General features: G+C 44.2%; 1 protein-coding gene across 1 annotated transcript in view; it reads left to right on the top strand.

Moving 5' to 3' along the window:
- The window catches only part of LOC144931563 (uncharacterized), a 131,289-nt gene that overhangs the window by 71,074 nt on the left and 40,366 nt on the right, over positions 1-19,849 (top strand). The window contains exon 3 of the mRNA XM_078855537.1: positions 6,863-7,400. Coding sequence (XP_078711663.1) covers positions 6,863-7,400 — 538 coding nt within the window. The remainder of the gene's footprint in view (positions 1-6,862; positions 7,401-19,849) is intronic.

Below are 19,849 nucleotides of genomic sequence, written 5' to 3'. Positions count from 1 at the left end.
TTGTTTCTACGTATATCCTCACACACGCAATCCACTCCCTCCCCCGTATACGGTCGGAGAAAAATAATAGTTGTCCTTTTTTAATGCAGGATAACGTCACTGTTATGGTACTGCGTGAAAAAACCTGAAACGCATTTCGGCAACCTTGTGAGGTTTGCCGGTGGACTGCGTTATTACCTTTGCGCTGATTGCTTGCATTGCAAGAGGAACGCAATGCGTGGCTATTCCAGCCAAGGCAGTGTAAAACATTGCTTGCGAGTCAGCGCTAGTTATATAACGTGCATACAAATTAAACACTTTAGAATGTTGCGCCATTGCATTTACGCGTTCAAATTCATTTTTGCATTGTAACGTTTAACTATTTATTTTCCAAGTTTGAAATGCAGCGTGTTGACCTGATTTTTGTCTGCGCGAGTTTTAAAACGGTTAGCTCTTTTTTGCATGTTCCACAGGCATTAAAACATCGCTTTGTTTAAAGTTTGACTGCTCATATTCACTTTGCCTTTCTGCCAGAACTTTGTACTAGGTTAAGCTGACTTCAGCTCATATACAACAAGGTTGAAAAAAAAACGCCATTCCCAAAACATGTGCAACACTGCCATGTCTTTGGGTTCATGCACGGCGGTGGAATGCTGTTGTAAATTGAAACCCTGGAAAGTGAATTTATGATTTGGAGCCCTTTAACAATTCACTGCTGGATGAAGGCCCCCGTAATGCTAAGAGGTGTGGCCCTGCAATGCGTTGTTCACGTCACCTCTGGTGGACTTGGCTCCGCGAGAAGGAGCATCAGAGGGGAGCTCTCGTGAGCCCCTGTAGAGGATATTTGGCCTACTCTTCCACACTGGCCAAGGGATCTTGGAAGAGGTGGGAGTACTACCCACACTTTACCCCACCACACGGTGACGGTGCTGTCGCCAGTTACGCTGCTGGGTGGACAGTGGCAGGGGGGGGGGTAAATTCAATAAATTGCAACGTTTCACTGCCGTGCCAGGAGGTTGAACATGTGACCTCTGAAGTGATACGAAAGATCATTTATTAACCCCAGAAATCCTTTATTAAGTGCCAAAGCAGCAGCAGCAGGCGGCAGCATGGGTCCTGCTTGGGACATGTAGCCAATGTCCATAGTACTTTAAGTATTAAGTCGCATTGTGTGCATGACTAATGGATAATAATTATTGGTATTCTACGATTAATTTACGTGAAATAGATATCACATTTAGTACAATACAATATTTTAACTCTCAGCCTTCTAGTTTTGTTGAGCACTCTAACCACAGCAGCCTAGTCATTGATGAAATGAATTTGGTAACCTAGGAAAAAATGACATTGAGACGCGAGAAGGACACTCACCATGTGACCTGACAAAAACTACAAAAAACGACTGGAAGCAAGGGTAAAATGAGCGTGCGGATAAATAAACAAATAACATGTTATACACGAATCCTTGTAGCTGTGGTTCACTACGGGAAGGGGACTGAAGACAGAGAAAGAAGACACGGCTTGAGATGAGCAGCAGAAAGAGGGGAGCACTGGGCACGAAGGAGACGAGGGGGAGAAGGAATGAGCGAGCAAAGATGTCGCGGATGAGAGAATGGTGATGAGAGGACGAAAGAGCGAGTAGATGTGAGCTGTACCGAGTAGTAGCATCTGTTTTCACAGGGGGTGGAGCGATGAGGGGGGTGGGGGTCCAGAGTGGGGGTGGCCACACAGAAGTCACGTGATTCACAGAAGGCTTGAGCTGATTAACATCTATCGATGTAGTGTATTAATGAGGATGGCTGTCGCTTCGAAAACCACAATGACTATCGCTCCAGTCCAAAACAATAGAGCGGAACGTGGGTTTGTGACCGATGACATCAAACCTGGCTGCGGTGGCTCCACAGCATTTTCCTTTGCCAATAACTGGTAAATATATAATTACTTACAGATTTATTTTTACACAATTCCCAATTATTTTTGTTGTTTAAGTCTCTTGCAGAACAACAAAGCGACATTGAGTACAAAAGGTAATCGCCGACATATTTTGGTTCAGGCAAATGAATATTTTATGTAACTATTATCAACGCAGGTTTGGCCAGATTGTGAAGTTTTGAATACCATTGAATGTGATTTATTTGGAAAACTTTTAAGTGACTCATTGCTTCAAAACCATAAATGTTTGTTTCCTTTTTGGGATACATGTTTTTCAAACATTGCGTTTGTCATTTAAAAACATGTGGTTGGAGAATTTCGTTGCATGTTTTTGAAATACAAAGCATTTTTGTGCAAACATCGGCATAATCTGCGATGAGCCAAATTGAAATGAGGATGTCTGGAACGTTCTTCCTTCCGATATTAGGAAGCTACTGGAGCTATGCACTTTTAAATCTAGATTGAAAACTAATTTCTTTAGAACTGCTTTTTCTGTTTAGTTTGTTGTCCTTCCCCCGCACCTCCAATTAGCACGGTTTGGCAATGTGTACGGTGCGAAATAAGTTCAGCATACATACATACACATTTAATTGCACAGAGATGAAACATTTTTCAGTGATTCGACTGCGTCACAAGCATTGGCAGTTGAGCACGAGCTCAAATAACAAAAAAAACAACTCGACACAATCGTCCTACACACTGTGCCCTTAAAAGAATAAGTATCTAATGGACGACGTTTTGGGCAATGACCCTTCCTCATAGCGCATACATTGAGAAGCCAGAGACAAGAGTGGATAACAAGAGTTGGAGACTGCACTGTACACCATGGGGCCTGATCAGAACTTTTGTACATGTGTATGTTGAGCGTCTCTCGCACCGTATCTAGCCAACCGTGCTAGTCGGAGGTTCGATTTTTGATGAGAAAACATTGATTCATGTAGACATGCCCCCAATGAAAGAGGTATATATTTTTTAAAGAAACAACTTTTTTTATTTTAAAGCCTCTGTACGTCTCCCACCAATCTCAGTGCACTTATTAAAGCACTAGCGGGAAGTACCCGGCGTTGCCGGGGTCAACATTTTTTTTCAAACCTACTCTTAAAAATCTAACAGCAGTGCATACTGACTGTGGTGGTACCTGCTATGATTACAGCAGTGCATACCGACTGTGGTGGTACCTGCTATCACTACAGTAGTACATGGTGATTCTATAGCAGTATTTATCGCCTCTATAGCACAAATTACTCACCTGACAGAGTGGCGTGGTGAGGCCTAGTCCTGTACAGAGCCTCCGGCCTCGCCTAGATTGTCCAGCCGGCCGAGGTGGCACCTTGGCAGGCTGGGGCTGGGCTGCTACCCCTGACCCCCCCCCCCCCCCCAGCCACGATCTCCCTGGCCGCTCTGCAGTAATATCTACGGCCTATAGTGGTAGCATCTACCGACTGTCTAGTATAGCACGCATCCGGGTGGGGGGGGGACATCACACAGTGAAGAATTTACCTGAGCGTTTATTGTATTTTTATAGCATTAATGTGAAAGAAAATGTCCCCCTCACTCCCACCGAAGGCGTGCGACTTGGCATGGGCCGCCCTCCCCACCAAAGGCACGCGAGTTGGTATGGTCGTGCACGCGTCATAAATAAATAAAAAAGAAAGCTCGCAGAAATCGCACTAAATCGCTAATTAAACTAATTTAAAGTTGACGGATGTGAAATAGGAATCGCGCTTGCTCACGGCGGGGCTTACGGCGTGGTACCTGGCTATTTTTATTTTACGTAAACCCCACCGTTGGAGAGCGAAATGCTTGGCAAGCGCGCGAACACACAAACAAACCCACGCACAAACCCGGCCACAAAGCCAGACAAATTTTGACTTTTATATAGAGATTTAACAACTTGGCTCTGTTAGACACGGAGCCGTCGCTCTCACGGTATTCACACAGCTGTTGAGAAGTAACTCGGGGAATCATTAGCAAATCAGGAAGGGGTGGGACCTCAGAATATGAATTTATACTGGAGGAATCCAATGAGCTATAAAGGTCTTTCTCACAGATTTCCAGTAAGGGGTGGCCTAATGAATAGCAGGGCAGCACCTAAAGAGGCAAAGGGCAGAGCCCACACATAGAGTTTTTTTTTTAAATAATAGTTTTTTTTCCCCTTTTCTCTGGCAACAAAATTTAAACCTTTTTACAAGGAATCATGTCTGCATTAACCACAAAACTTGTGATCAGAATTCAAACAAAAAACACACTGACAATATATGCATTGTCCTGAAAACTGATTGGTCCACACCAGAGACATCTTTCTTTTGAACCTCGCCTCAAACGGTGCTAGACCAGAGGACGCCACAAAGCACCGTTTTAACACAAGACAACTCTGGATCGGTTTTGACATTCATTGTTTCATTAGTAGAATGGCATAGAGAGGACTGCCAGCCTGAGACTTGCCCCACTGTGTAGCTGGCCAAGTGTGGCTGCATCTTTTCTTGGTATAAAGAACACTCAAAACATTAGTCAATATACATGTAATGTATACGTAGCCTGGCAGTCGATATGGCCTATCCCATGAGGCATTTAATTTCTGTTCAGTTATCCAGCAATGTCCATGCCATGCAGTCAAGTTGTTATCCAGTCAAACAGGTTTGTCCTTGGCAAATGGTGAGCATCCTAAGCTTATGCAATAGCAAAGAAGCAAAACCTCACATGCCCACATTATTCTGAAATGTAATGCTTTATCTGGTAGCAAATCGACTTCATCAGGTAGTCAGTTGGGTCGCCAGGGAGTGAACACCTGAACGTAATCGGGCGGTCGGTTTGGTTTGCATGCTCCAGGGTAATATATACAAATTCTGAAATGTTAAACGTGGATGCGAGGTGGGGGGGGACCCACGCAGCCACGCACCTATGGGATGGACACAACGACTTTTGCTGTCTTATCTACTAAGATATCAACTCCGGTCTGGTTTCAGCTTGTCACATGTATAAATAGATAAGTGCTGTTTCGCACTTAAATAAAATATAGCCTCTTCTTGGTTCTTTCGGTAAAGTCACGTAGAAGGGGGACAGACCTGGTCTTCACCTGAGGATGGCTGCTTGCGTTGTGGCCAAAACGTCGTGAGAATTATTTTATTATGTTTTATTTTTATTATTTTATTACTTCCCTTCTACGTGACTTTACCGAAAGAACCAAGAAGATGAATCCCTGCAGTCACGAAAGCTTTAAATCGAAAAATATAGCCTTTCCGTTGCTAGTGTTTTGCCCGCAACAGCATTTATAAAAAAAAAATTCCCCCCGAATAACGAGAATGAGAGTAAAGAATGACACCGATTGTGATGGTGACATCAATAAGCAAAGTGATGACGATGCCGATCGTATAGATAGCACGTTATTTGGTAATGCTGCATTGGCAGTGGTGCACAAGCACAAAATAACTAAACACATTGTCAATAACACCGCCTTATCAGGCAATATATATAATAGGCGACGTTTCTGACAATGGCACTTCTTCAAGCTCTGAAAAACGTCGCCCGTTACTCGTATAATAAGCCAAGAATGTGTGTGTCCCGCGCGTGACGTCACTCCACATGAGCCTCCCCCTCCATGAAGAATCATGAGCAAGTGACGGCACTCTACATGCCGCACCCCTCCCCAATAACCATGATGGGGTGATGTCACTCCTCATGCCGCACCCCTCCCCAATAACCATGAGGGGGTGAAGTCACTCCACATGCCGCACCCCTCCCCAATAACCATTAGCTGGTGAAGTCACTCCACATGGTGCAAACCCCCCTCATTAATAATCATGAGCTGAACAATTCCTCTATTTAATATTTCCGATTTACCATAATATATACCCGTCCTTGGATGGGCAACCAAGCTAGTTATATGTGTAAGATAATAATGGCTACGATTATAATAATGTGCATGGTGTAATGGCAGTTATCATTAATCTGACGCATCAATCGTGATGTTGTTATTGATGATGTTTGTCATTAAGGGAATTGCGACGGGTGACGGGCAGTATTTTCACGCTGTATAGTTGCCGTTAATCATGGTAATAATGATCGTGATCAGCCGGTGGTACTCGAAGATTACGAGTAATTGAATCTTGACTTAAAGCTTTCGTGACTGCAGGAATCGCGGTCATGTGAAAAAATAGAGCGCTATATTTTTTCACCTGATGACGATTGCTTGTGTTGCGATTGAAACGTCATGATTTTTTTACTATTTTTCTATCTACGTGACTTTACCGAAAGACCCAAAGAGTAGGAGTAATTGAATGTTTTATTCTACTATTGGCCACTTGTATGGGAGGGTGTTGTCATCTCTTCAGGGTCGATAAAGTAGTAACACTTAGTGTAACATCACCAGTGGTTGTTCCATGGGCAGACTGATACTTGTCGTGGAAAATGCAAATTTTCACTAAAGATTTTAATTGCACATGAGTGGTGATGTGCCCTGTCCCTTTACTCATTTGGGAGACACTTCAATGACAATGATGGTGATGATGCCGCCACGGATGAATATTCATTTGTGCGTGATATTGGTGATGCATCGTGATGAAGATGTAGATAATAATGATCATTATGGAACCCACTATGGCGATGGTCCAGCTTGTGCAATATTCCTTACTACATTCATTTTCAGTCCTGACGATGCCATGGATGATGATGATGCGTTAGTGACAGTGACATTCATTATGAGTAACGACGATGATGGAACTCGTGGTGGTGGTGCTGGTTATGTATTAGTTATAATGATATTGATGATGAGTCGCCATAACGATGGTGATGATGGAGCTCATGGTGGTGCTGGTGATACATCAGTGACAGTGGCATTGATGATGAGTCTCCATAACAACGACGATGATAGAACTCATGGTGTTGGCGGTGCTGGCGATGGGTCGCGATGACGTTGAAAATTACGCCCCCCTCGTGTGTCCTCTGCCTGCAGGACGAGCTTATAGCGGCCGAGGAGGACGTGGCGCTCGGCCTGCTGGAGCTCGTGCGGTGGGTGTCCTACGCCGAGCCCAGCGGCTGGACGCGCGGGCTGGTGGCGCCCGGCGCTGACGTCCCCCACCCCACGCCGACGTCGCCACCACCGCCGCCGACGTCGCCGCCGACTTCGCCGACTTCGCCGACTTCGCCGACGTCGCCGCCGCGAGACTCCGACCCGCTGGGCAACGCGGCGTCCCAGCGCGCCAAGCGGGGCCGCTCGGGCACGCGGGAGCAGCCTCCCCGCGGCGCCGTCGGCACGCGCAGCCAGAGCGCCGCCACCGCCCAGAGCGCCTCCACCGCCCAGAGCGCCGCCACCACCGCCCAGAGCGCCGCCACCACCGCCCAGAGCGCCACCACCGCCCAGAGCGCCGCCACCACCGCCCAGAGCGCCGCCGCCACCGCCCAGAGCGCTGCCACCACTCAGAGCGCCTCCACCGCGGCCGGCGAGACGCAGGACGCCGCCAAGGACTGCGACTGCGCGGAGCCGCCAGCAGGTAACCGCGAACCCCCCTGTTGCTCGCGCCTTCTAGTTTGCATACGGCTCTCGAGAAATAACAATTGCGGTCATGTTTAACGCGTCGTAGGTTTTCGCGACCAATGTTGTCCGTAATAAAGGGTTTTTATTTTGGGTTAAATCGCGTAAATATTCTCCAATACACCGGTGTGCTGAACTAGTAACTAATCGCCATGTTTTGTTCACGTGAAAAACCTTACTAATTGGCTGTGTGTCGGGTGGTGGTGGGTTTAACGACACATTTATATTTACGCGGTCTAACCCAAAAATTACCCTTTATTTTGATAATCGTGGTAAAAATTGTCACAATTGGCTGGTTTTATTCAACTATTAGCCACCAGTGGGGGAGGGTTATCATCGCTTCAGGGTTGAAGTCATACCACTTTGTAGAACATCAGCAGTGGTTTTGTTTACATGTAATATGTATGTTGAACTTCTTCCCCACTGTAGCCAACCATGCTGATTGGAGGTGCAGGTGAAGGACAACAAACTAAACACAAAAATAAGTTCTAAAGTATTAGTTTTCAATCTATATTTAAAATACATACTCCAGTGGATTCCTAATATCAGAAGGAAGAGCATTCCAGAAGGCCACAGAAGCGCATCTTCAAAGCGCCGCGATGCAGTGCCCGTCTTTTTTTTATGGTTATCCAAAAGCAGCTGCGAGGATGACCGGATTTTGCATGATGGTTTATTCACAGACTGCTACTTGTCGTGGAAAATACTAATTTCCACCACAAGTTTATAAAGATGGTTATAGCGGGACCATGCGGGGTGGCTACTGCTGCTGTTGGTGATATTTGTTACGTTCGTTTTTGTTTAAATCAGTTGTCTGTTTAATTTGCACTAGATTACCAGCTTTGCTGTGTGTCATCTTTTCTTGTTTGTGTAAAGGATGAATCATCCTGTTTTTGTATGAACTCACCAGTTCTGTTTTGTCATTTATAGCTAAAAGAATGAGCCCGTATTTATTATTTATTCATACTTGGTAAGATTCTTGGAATACAGTGGAAAACTTATCCAAAATGAGACGCGTTTAGCAAAATGGGAAGTCATAAAAATAATGTCTCTTTCAAAATGCGCAATTAAATGTACTGGGGGGAAAAATAATATGGCTTGGGTACTGATAATTATACACGTGCTCTTCTGGGAGGCGTGGGAGTGAAGGTTTTAAGTTTTCCATAGCAGTAAATGAATGGTGTTTATTTCTCCGTGGATTTGTGCGTTTAGCATTCTTATAATTTTAGCTTCTGTAGTCTTAAGTGACACAATGTAGAGAGATTATTTGGTGGAATACTAGATTCTCTACACTTGGCTTTGTGCTTGCCAAGCTGCAATGGCTTCCGGTTGTCATCCTCGCAGCGGCTTCTGGCTAACCATCAAACAAAAAAGGTCACTGTGTCGCGTGCTTTCAGATGCGCTTCTGTAGCCGTTTGGAACGCTCTTTCATCCGTTATTAGGCAGCCACTGGTGCAATGCACTTTTAAATAATCTAGATTGAAAACGCGTTTCTTTAGAACTGCTTTTTGTGTTTAGTTTGTTGTCCTTCCCCTGCACCTATGATTTGCACGATTGGCTACGTACTGTGCGAAAGAAGTTCAACGTAAAATTAATTCCTGACCAGGGTCAACTTGGGGCTCTGTCAAACCTTCGTGGTCAAGAAAATGAGTCTGCAGCTCTTCGTGAAAAGTGTGCGATTTTTCTTTGGAGAGACCGGTCCCCGTCGTAGGAATGTGGAATTTACACCCCACCAGTTCAGGACTTCTAACGGACATGAGCACTGTGCATGTCTCATCAAAAGAGCGTGCGGACACTTTTGGAACATGCCCTCTAATATGCCGTGTGCATACTTTTCAAGATGGCACTTGCATTCTCCACTGTATTCTTTGCGAACTTGTCACCCCCTGGTGTCAATGAGTGGGAATGGCTTTTTGTTTGTGGGTTTAAGTTTTTCCTTTTCCTGTATTTAACCGGTGCACTTCATGGGACGAAAATAAAGTCCTTAAAAAACAGCCATCTCCTGTTTCAAAGGGCATGCCCAATAAATACTCACAGCTGCTGCACGTCGCCACTGATGAGCGTGCAACCACTGTTGGTGAATGCGCAGTATCGAATTTTGTCACTCATACTTTAATTTTCCAAGGGACCCATTTGTTTAGCAAGAAATAGCAAAATCATTGGCCTCCAATTTTGTATGTGGCTTTCAAGTGCGGATTATTTGAAAGCATACTGTCTGTATTTAATAAGGTTATTGCATCAATTGTTTTCGTAAGCGATTTAAACGCGTTGATACCACTCATGATTTGCCATTTCAGGCTGGTACCAACAAGTAAAAATGTTTGGACTGGATCCATGGACCCCCTTAGAATGAAATAAACACATGGCACAGGAAGGTCTTCATCCAACAGCGGATGAACCATGGCTGATGATGACGAACATTAGAATGGAATTGCAGAGGCAAGACTTTTTTGAGAAACGGTCCTTTTATGAGGACGTTTTAAGAGCATTTTGCAGCAACAAAATTGCATGTATCGAGACCACGTGCTAAGGTTACAGGATGGAGGAGGCATCTTGACACTGGGCGTGGTCTTAATTTCAAAGCCAGAGTTTGACCTTTCTCGGTCAAACTTTGATCTTTCCGAGGTTGAATTTCCTCGAGTGCATGTCAACACCCAAATGTGGATGTGGATTTTATCCTTCAGTTTTCTAAGTTATTCGGCTACAAGTGATCCAATGACAGAGTGATCTGAGATCAATATCAAATTTTTCCTCTTTTCTCCACTTGTGATAGCTGCAATTGAAGTAGCTGTTGGAGTTTTGAAGGTCAGAATAAAAAAAAAATCGACTTTAAAAAGCTCTACTAGTCCTAGCCTCGACTGGGAATTGAATGTAGGTCAACTGTGCGTATAGCGCGGTGTGCTAACCACCGCACCGCCATTCCCGTTCCCAAGGCATCGCTGTTCGGGATTCCCAGTGATGTGGTGGGTAGACTTGAGCACCGTTCAGAACGCGGCTGCTAGAGTGAGCAGCGCATCATACAACCCGCTCTCTTTGTCAATGCATTCATTGGCTACCAGTCAAGTATCGAGTGGACTATGAGATCCTTCTGCTGATCTACAAGGCTCACAATGGGTTAACTCCACAATATTTGCGGGAACTGATCAAATTCTTTTTTTACTCACAACGATGGTCCCTCGTCTTCGGATCGCCTTCTGCTAAGTTCTTCGAGGACAAGGCTCTGTACCTGCAGGGGTCATCAGGCTTTCGGCACTGTGCAGCTCCCAGACTCTTGAACAATGCTGTGCATTAGCTAATAAGACAATGAGAGTCGTGAGAGCTATTGTTTAAGTCTGTCTTGAAAACTCACTTCTTTAAATTGGTCTTTAAACCCTTTTTTCCCTAGTCCTGGCCGTTTACCCTGCAGGTTCTGTTTATTTCCTCCTTTCCATACGCGGCGACACATTGCGATTTATGGATTAAATGTGGCTTACAAATGTAAACTATTATTATTATAGATGGAGAAACTGGTGGCTGTCACAGGAATGTGAAATTTTTGTCATTGCCTCAGGGCTGCCAGGAGAGCTGAGCACTTCCCCACTGGATCATTGAGCAAGTTGTGGCTTTCTGAGAAATGTGTGATGATACGCATATTTATTTAATTCGCGTGTATTGTTGCATCTTCCCATCATCTCCCACGAGTTGTCACGACGCGTTTTTGCCGCGGCTCAGGTATGGCTGTGCGTGTGGCGGCTTGTTAATTGTTGCCGTTCGAGTGTCTGCAGCGCAATTCACAATAACAACTCATTTGCCTCCAAGGGGAAATGTCAGCCAATACCAGCAGGAGGCATAATTTTGTGGAAGGAAATGTAGTGCTAAGCGAGGAGCGAACGGCTGATTGTCAAACCCGGCTGATGATCCTACACCTAACGCATGAAAAGGTTCACAATTCACGATAGATGAAGTCATAAAAAATATTTTAAAAACCCGCTTTCATTATAACCACAAACTCCTTGCCCTGCTGGAAAGAGTTGCACATGTTTGTATCAAAGTCAGTGACACTGTAATGTGTTGTGCACTGTGCTAGGTACAGCCCCATAACTATTGTTTTGTGTCCTGCATCAGAGGGAAACTACCGATTTCGAGTCTGCAGGTGTATGTGTGTGTATATATAGATGGGGGAGCGGTGGTGTAGTGGTTAGCGCGCTGCGCTATGAACCTGGCGACCCAGGTTCGATTCCCGCTCACAGCCAACACCAGTGACGATTATCTGAACCGGTCCTGGGCCTCCCCTAGGTCGACTCAGCCTCAAATGAGTACATGGTGCGATGTGTAAACACCGTCATTAGGGAGACAAAGGCGGCCAGGCGTGGTGTTGGCCACCCACCCCCTCGTGTGCCGTGCCGACCTTCATAGGTGCTCGCTAACAGCACTTGCCCCTACAGTCTGTTAAGGCTAAGTGGGGGATGTTTGTATATATAGTGGGGAGTGGCAGTGTAGCGGTTAGCGCTGGTGCGCTACGAACCTGACACACCCCGAGTTCGATTCCCGCTCACGGCCAACACCAGTGACGATTATTTGAACCGGTTCTGGGCCTCCCCCTGGTCAACTCAGCCTCAAATGAGTACCTGGTGCGGTGTGTAAACATTGCCCTGGGGAGACAAAGGCGGTCGGGCGTGGTGCTGGCCACCCACCCCCTCAAGTGCTGTGCTGGCCTTCATAGGTGTTCGTTCACTAATAGCACTTGCCCCACAGTCTGTTAAGGCTATACGGGGGATCTTTTTCTTTGTATATATTTATTTACTTTCATTATTGAGTTCAGTTTTCCAATCATCACAACCCACTCCCATCTGCCTCTTCATATTATTTTAATCCCTATCCACCCTTTATAACTGTTGTGCCAGTGTGCCTAATTAAGAACGTTTATGATAACAGTGCATATCAATTGTTATGTATGTATGCTGAACTTCTTTCACACCGTACATAGCCAACCGTGCTGATCGGACATATGGGTGGGAGGCATGGACATTGACAAAGAACGTTGAACAAATCCGAAAATACGTGCAAAGAAGCACAGCATGGCGTTCTTGGAGTTGCACTGAGAGACGGAAATAGCAGCACATGGATTAGTGGAGATTCGCAAGTTGCAGACGTCATATTGAACGCTGTGAGAAGACAGTGGGGTTGGGCAGGACGCATCATCGCGAGGATGGGTGATGGCCAGTGGTCGGTACTCACAACGGAGTGATTCTCGTCACACAACGATCCATGGGCAGACAGCCCGTCGGTGTCCACTGCACATGTTGTCCTTTGTTTCTACTTTCCTCTGTCTCGTGCCAATGTGCTCAATGGTGCCAAAAGGATGTGCTCCACATCGGTTGTGTCGGAGTGGTTGCCGAAGGAAAATCTACACGATTAACCGTCATATAATCTCCGGGTAATTAATGTGGCGATTACTGACTTTTATGCATGCTGTACATGTGGATAAGCATGGATAATTATCGAACGAATTTGTCATCGCTTTTGGGATACTCCTCTTATCCGTGGAAAGGTGCAGATAACACGAAGCATTATCTGTCGGGACAGGTTAAGGGATTTTGCGGGGATCGATGCTAGTGGCGCAGATGATAGCGTTACCGGTTAACAGGTGTACAGATGAGAGGAGCTTCACTCCCCCAAGCTCGAGCGACGTGAAGCCACTCTGCGTCTTGAGATTTGGTGCACGAGAGGCTGAAATTCATTGTTCACCATCTAGTTGGCCACAGGAGGGAAACCAGTGGATCCAATCCCAGCCAATTGGAATCATTGTTTTAATGAGCATCCCAGGAGCTGTTTAGTGAGAACATTTATGGCAGATATCAGTATTTGAAGCGGCCATTTCTAATTTGTTGACGTTTTTAGCTGAAACGCAAAGTGATATGTTTGTGTCTTAGCTTTCCAATTTGCATACATCTCAATTATTTAGGTTATTTGTGGCATTTAGGCCTACGATATGTTTTCAGGTTGTACCACGTGTTGTTCGGCATGGTGTCTGATGTTTCACTCTGCTTGCCGGGAGCTTCAAGAATTTAATGCATTTCCCGAAACGGTAGCTGCTACCCAGCACCTGGAGCGAAACGTCGCACGTCATGCCCAACATCTCGTGCTACGACCCCAAAACATGCGTCGGAGAGCCGGGCAGCTCGGCCACGAAAATGGAGTGCGGTGCTCGAACGTCTTAGGTCATCTCAGCGGCTGCTTATCCACACGAGGTGGTCTGAAGAGATAAATGTGCCCCATGCCAATTGCGCGAAAATGTGTCGTGCTCTGATCTATAATTTGCGAAATCAAGTGAAAAAACAAGTTCCTTTGATGGGTCTTTTTTGGGGAGTCAATGGTGACTTGGCCTAGTATGTCATCTCTAAACTAGAGAGCCCAGTTTACTCATCAGTGGCTGAAATCCCAACTCAAACCTAGCATCTGAACATTGCTGGCGCGATGTTCTGACACGGGCATTAGTCCCTTGAGCCACCAAACAACGTCGTGTTTTTTTTATTATAAAAACCCGTACAAGGTTACCTTGTACGCATTGTGATAAGATCATTTGTTTTAAAAACAAAGGGTCTTCGATCACAGCATCATGTACTTGGCATTTGGTAAACTGAGCAACATTTCTCGGAGTGATTGTTGTCAGAGCCCCCCTATTGCAAGGCATCAAGTCCGCGCTGTAATCACGCGTGGCTAAAACATGCAGACAAACAAGCTCAGAGAAAGCCTTCTTTTTATCGCCTTGTCTCACCGGTGTTAGACCAGAGAACGTTGCACACGGGAGCGGAGGGCCATCGGTGCTGGTGTTGTTTCAGCCGCATGTCCATTCAGTGTCCCCGGATCGCAGTCAAACCACGGGAAATGTAGCAACCTTTCATCATAATTTTTTGTTGTTGGAAAAAAAAACTTCTTTATTTTAGTGGAACGAAAAGATGAAAAAAAAACTTAATTAAACTCAACAAAAGCATTTGTTTATTCTCGCGTGTGCCTTTTTTCAGCATTCAATTAGCTTATTTTGCCTTTGGTCAGAAAGATATTTATTTATTGCTTCAAAAGGAATACCCTGCAGCAAATTGTTACATGTGTACAGTTTTTTTAACTGCTCTAATTAAGTTATTTCATATTTTTTTCTAAAATTTAGATTGTATTGCTTCATTTGGGTCGGTGAATATATGTAACGTTTATTTTCAACAAATTGCAATGTGTGTAATGTGGTTTGGTTATTATCTAGAAAATAGTCAAAACGAGTCAAAGTACTTTAGTGCTCAAATGGGCATTGAGGCAGTGTTCTATGTGCCATTTACAACCCTCGACCAGTCGTTGAAAATTGTAGCACAACCACTGTTAATGTGTCGACAAAGTGGTACGTACTTTAACAACCCGGGAGGGATGATGGGCTGAGTTAAACCCTCAACAAGGAGATGAACTCGCGAACCTTCCGATTGCGAGCCGCTCGCTCTAGCGTCGTGCCAGCAGACCGGATAGTCTATAAAATGTTGTATAAATACAGGAACTTGTTATTACAACATGTATATTCTGAAACAAAAGAAGTACAGTGAGCTAAAATGTTAATTCGGTAAATAAAACCACGGAGATGCGCACGTTTATGTTTCAATAGAGAATGTTGGAGCAGCATGAAATGCGTACTACTGGCGTGCCCTTCATTTTATGGGTTTAGAGTCGAGCAAGATTAAAATCTTTTATCATCGGGATTTAACCGGCCTCTTGAGTTCTCAGCTGGTTTAACAAAATTACCTTGAATTTCACCGATTTGTTTGAAACAAAAAAATGCAGTTTTGACATGTTGGCTACCCCTATCAAATGATGTGACTCAGAATTTTAATCTATTTTAAGTCGATATGCGATTTAAAATAAATAGGGCACTTTATTCCTTGGCGAGTACAGGAATAATTGCACTTATGATTTGCAATAATGTTGTATCTAAACTTAGTGTCACGTTTAAATAAAATGAAACCTGCCCCACAAACGTCGGTTTATTTCACTTGGGGAGGGAATTTGTAAATTGTTGAACTTCATTTAGGCTGCATTGGTCTCCTTGTGTATGTCCTTATTTTTTCGTAATAATTGCTTGAGATGAAATAGCACCCACACCTTGCCCCAAAATGATCTGCTCTTTGTAGTTTTAATTGGAACAACATAATCGCGAAAACAGTTCCTCGTAATTGCGACCACGTTTACTCTTTTAAACAGCGGCGGTTTTGTCGGTGGGATGTTAACGGAGAGGTTTGATATTATTTTAAAAAGTGGAGAGTTAAAAACAAACGGCAGTAAATACGAAAAGGACTGTGATTGGGTTTGATCAAAGGAGCTATTTTAGAGGCATTGGATCGTTGGGGGGGGGGAGGTTATTCACTGCAGAACAGGTGGGCTGTCTGTGCATTTGTTGCTTACGGAAAATAAATCTAATGTTCTTTTGAGCCCAACGATTCACCTGGTTACTTTCATGGAAAGCGGCCCTAATGAAATCTTAATGGTCGAGGTCGATTGGCGTTTGATAAGCGAAAATGAAATTAATTTATATTTAAAGCTTTCGTGACTGCAAGGATTCATATTCTTGGTTCTTTCGGTAAAGTCACGTAGAAGGGAAATAATAAAATAAAATAATAAAATGAAACATTAAATTCTCACGACGTTTCGACCACAACGCAAGCAGCCGTCCTCAGGGGAAGAACAGAGCTGTCGGAAAGACAGCGTCCTATTGCGTTGTGGCCGAAACGTCGTGAGAATTTTATTATGTTTCATTTTTATTATTTCATTATTTCCCTTCTACGTGACTTTACCGAAAGAACCAAGAATATGAAAATGAAATACTTGAGGCAGCGTTTGTGTTCTTGCAAAATCAAGAGATTATACGACCCAGAAGGTATGAGGCAAGCCCCAGGTACTGCACTGTTGTTCATGCTGCATGTTACGATTCCAGTTTTCCTCTCAGCCGTTCCAGGAATTTGTCTAACGTTTGGGTTGCAATTCGATTTGAGAATCAATTTTTTTTCTTTTTTTTCTCTCTTATTTGTATTGCTTATCATTTGTTCAATACAATTTGTAAAGTTGCTTTCACTCCATTGAGCGTGTAATTTACATACATGATTAACAATATGTTTCCACAATTCTATGGATGTATTGTGAATATAGGAATAGATTATGTTTCACGTCTTCCTTTCTGCTTCAGACATTTTTCACAGCTTTAACACAATTGCACTTTAAACATTGCTCTTTATTTTTTTTTAACAATTGCGAAGTCCGAGTATTGACATTTCCCTCGAAATGTCACATTGTGCTGTGGAAGATGACATCACAGGTCCGCCTCTGAGGTCACTGCTGTAGGCCCTCTTTATTTCAACACGAAACGGTGCTAACCTGCGTTTATCGCATGCAACCAAACAAATGTTCGAGTCCTCAGGGCTGGATTTGTGTGTTTATTTGAGGAAACCACCAAATTTGATTTCGTGTTTGTTGCTCGGGGCGTGTGGCTCCTCTCTCGCTTGCCCGTGCTTGACCCTTCCCAAGAGGTTCCCTGAGCGAGAGAACCTTGTGGGGCAGGAGGATGAGGCTGACGGGCCCACCACAGGCCCCGTGGCTGCATCGGGTTGACCGCCACTGTCGAGAGACTCGGGGAATAGAAAGGGAGACTCGCTTGGGCACTATGCCAGGAAGGGACTCCCAGGAAGGGAGCTCACTATGTTGTGTGTATGTTGAACTTCTTTGGTACCGTACGTGGCCAACCGTGCTAATCGGAGGTGCGGGGGAAGGACAACAAACTAAACACAAAAAGCAGTTCTAAAGAAATGCATTTTCAATCTTTCGATATTAGGAAGCCCACGAGAGCTATCTGCACTGTTAAATCTAGATTGAAAATAATTTCTTTAGGACTACTTTTTGTGTTTAGTTTGTCCTTCCCCCGCACCTACGATTAGCACGGTTGGCTATGTATGGTACATGGATACATTAAAAGTGCATAAACTCCAGTGGCTTCCTATATATTGGGACTTTGCCAGGACAGACCCCTAGGGTTTGGCCCTGGAGGGTGGATACTTGTACGTGCGGTCTCGGCATACCCTGAAGAGGCTGTGACCATTAACAACTCACTGTGCTTGATAAGGATTGAACCCATGCGTTGCAGAAACCCAGACTCGAGGGCAGAGTTTGCTCAGTTCTGTGACACAGCCATTGTGAGGCCCGTTCAGCCACCCTGCCACATCTGTTAATTTTCATATTCTTAAATTGCAGAGAAATGTCCGATTGATGTTAACGCAATACTTTGTTAGTTTATACTCTCCAAAACTGTGTACTGGTTAGCCATCTCACAAGATGCCAGATTGTGCAGAATATCCCGTTCAAAATTTTTGATACAATTGAGGCATCAATTCATATTCAGTATTTCTATATATTTAAGACAATACTTATTAAAATATTTATGATGATTTGCCGTGTTAAATAAATATTTAACAGAAAACTTTGTATAGTCCATCATCTTGATATGGTAAATGAGCATAACGTATTGCTTCGAAATGTGCCCTTGGCATTTCAACTGATATAACGTTAACACGTTTTTGAAATATGACTCTTCATCTGATTGCTTTTGTGTTAACAATGTAATCTTTTTAAGCTTTTTCGGAAACACAGTGGGGCATAACGGTGATGGTTTATATTTCTGATTGATGAGGACTAATTTTATTTTATTTTAAAAATTAAACTTTGAAGCGCTGATTGTAGGACTGATTAAAAACATCATTTGCTGGGCGTCCTGTTCAAAAAATAAAATGATCGGTTACATTTTTTTTGGAAATGGAATGTACGCAAAATGTCTGAAATGTAATATTCATTGTTATTATATTTTAAAAAAGGCATGCTGTTATGTTAACCATTTAAAGCTTGCTATGAATTCACACTAATGTGTCTGCCCTGACTTCTTTTGGTAAAAGCCTTTTGAGATGTTTTGATTTAAAGTTTGATTCATGCGTGGTGTACTATTTATTTCATCTTACAATGTGATATATACTACTTTAAAGGCATGCTCGTAGTGAGAGACATCCTGGTAGTGTCAAATCACTTTTTAGCACCTCCTATTTGCACGGCTGGCGACGTACGGTGCAGAATAAGTTCAACATGCGTACAACAAAGGTCTAAACTACACACGGAGGCAAAGATCTCATTTTTTATGTATGTAGACTGGACAAGGTCGGTATCCGCTCGGGGGGGGGGGTACAGATTCGGCGACATCAAGGGCCCTGGATGGTGCAGTGCGTCCAAATCCATTGTCATTCTGTATTCATACGCCTCTACTGATCTGCTGTCGGTCTTCGCCAACCCACAAGGACTAGCGTTGCGAACTATGGTCAAACATTCCTCATGACCCACATGGCATGCAGGGAGACCTTCATGCGGCATTGGATTGATCATGGAGAATGATGATGATGATGGTAAATTTATCATTGATGGTCAGTCGTGGGAGTCTCCACGTTGCTATGGCATGGGCCCTGTAAACAAAAGGACCTTCCTTAATTCGTGTAATATTTAGTTTTTGTGTTCGCAACCAGCCTCTCTGCCATTTGGCATTTAATATTTATGATACGGAAAAGCTACAGTCGCTTTGTGTTGATAATCGGCCGTACGTGTGCACTGTTTAGTAAACTCGTGGAGATTACATTGGGGCAGATTGTTTTGCAGTTTACCAATCTTACTCTTGCGGTCTCTCTGAAAGATTTGCTGACGTAGGCGAAGCACGCGCGTGTGCGCAAATCGATAGTTTGGTAAAGTGAATTCCCAATCGCGGAAGTGAGGTCAGACCTCCGCGCCGTCACAGTGTACAGGATGCATAGCTGCGGTGACATAATTTGTATGAATGGATCCTATTGACGGATTGTTTAATGCGGGGCATAAATTGTTAACACTCACACTTTTTTACAACTCGTTTTTTGAGACTCGGACGAATATTGTTTGAATGACATAAACAGTGCAATTTAAAGTCACCCCTGGTACCCCCCCCCCCCAGCTGCTCGTGATAAAAAAGCATTTAGGCTCATTGGCTTCCAAGTCGCACTGTTGAACGCATTCTTCGCCAACTCTCACATTACTTGAAGTCGTTGCCCTCCAGTAATTGGTCCTCCGTTAATACCCGGGTGCTTTTGTATGCCTTTGCCTCTGTGGTGGCGAATCGTGGAGTCCACCACATTGCTATGGCATGGGCCCTGTAAACAAAAGAGGACCGACAACTTCTTAATGTGTATGTTTTTTTGGTTTTCGCAAACCGTCCTTTGGCATTTTATATTCACGATACGTAAAAGCTACAGTAGGTTTGCTTAAGTATTCAACGGTGTTGGGTCGGTGGGAGGTTTTTATTTATTCGTCCGTTTGGTTCTAGAAACGCGCGCGTGACCACCGATT

This window comes from Lampetra fluviatilis, chromosome 4 (assembly GCF_964198595.1).
Source record: "Lampetra fluviatilis chromosome 4, kcLamFluv1.1, whole genome shotgun sequence".
Classification (NCBI taxonomy): domain Eukaryota; kingdom Metazoa; phylum Chordata; class Hyperoartia; order Petromyzontiformes; family Petromyzontidae; genus Lampetra; species Lampetra fluviatilis.
The sequence above is the reverse complement of the archived record's forward strand: the minus strand, read 5'-3'. Positions and strand labels throughout refer to the sequence as shown.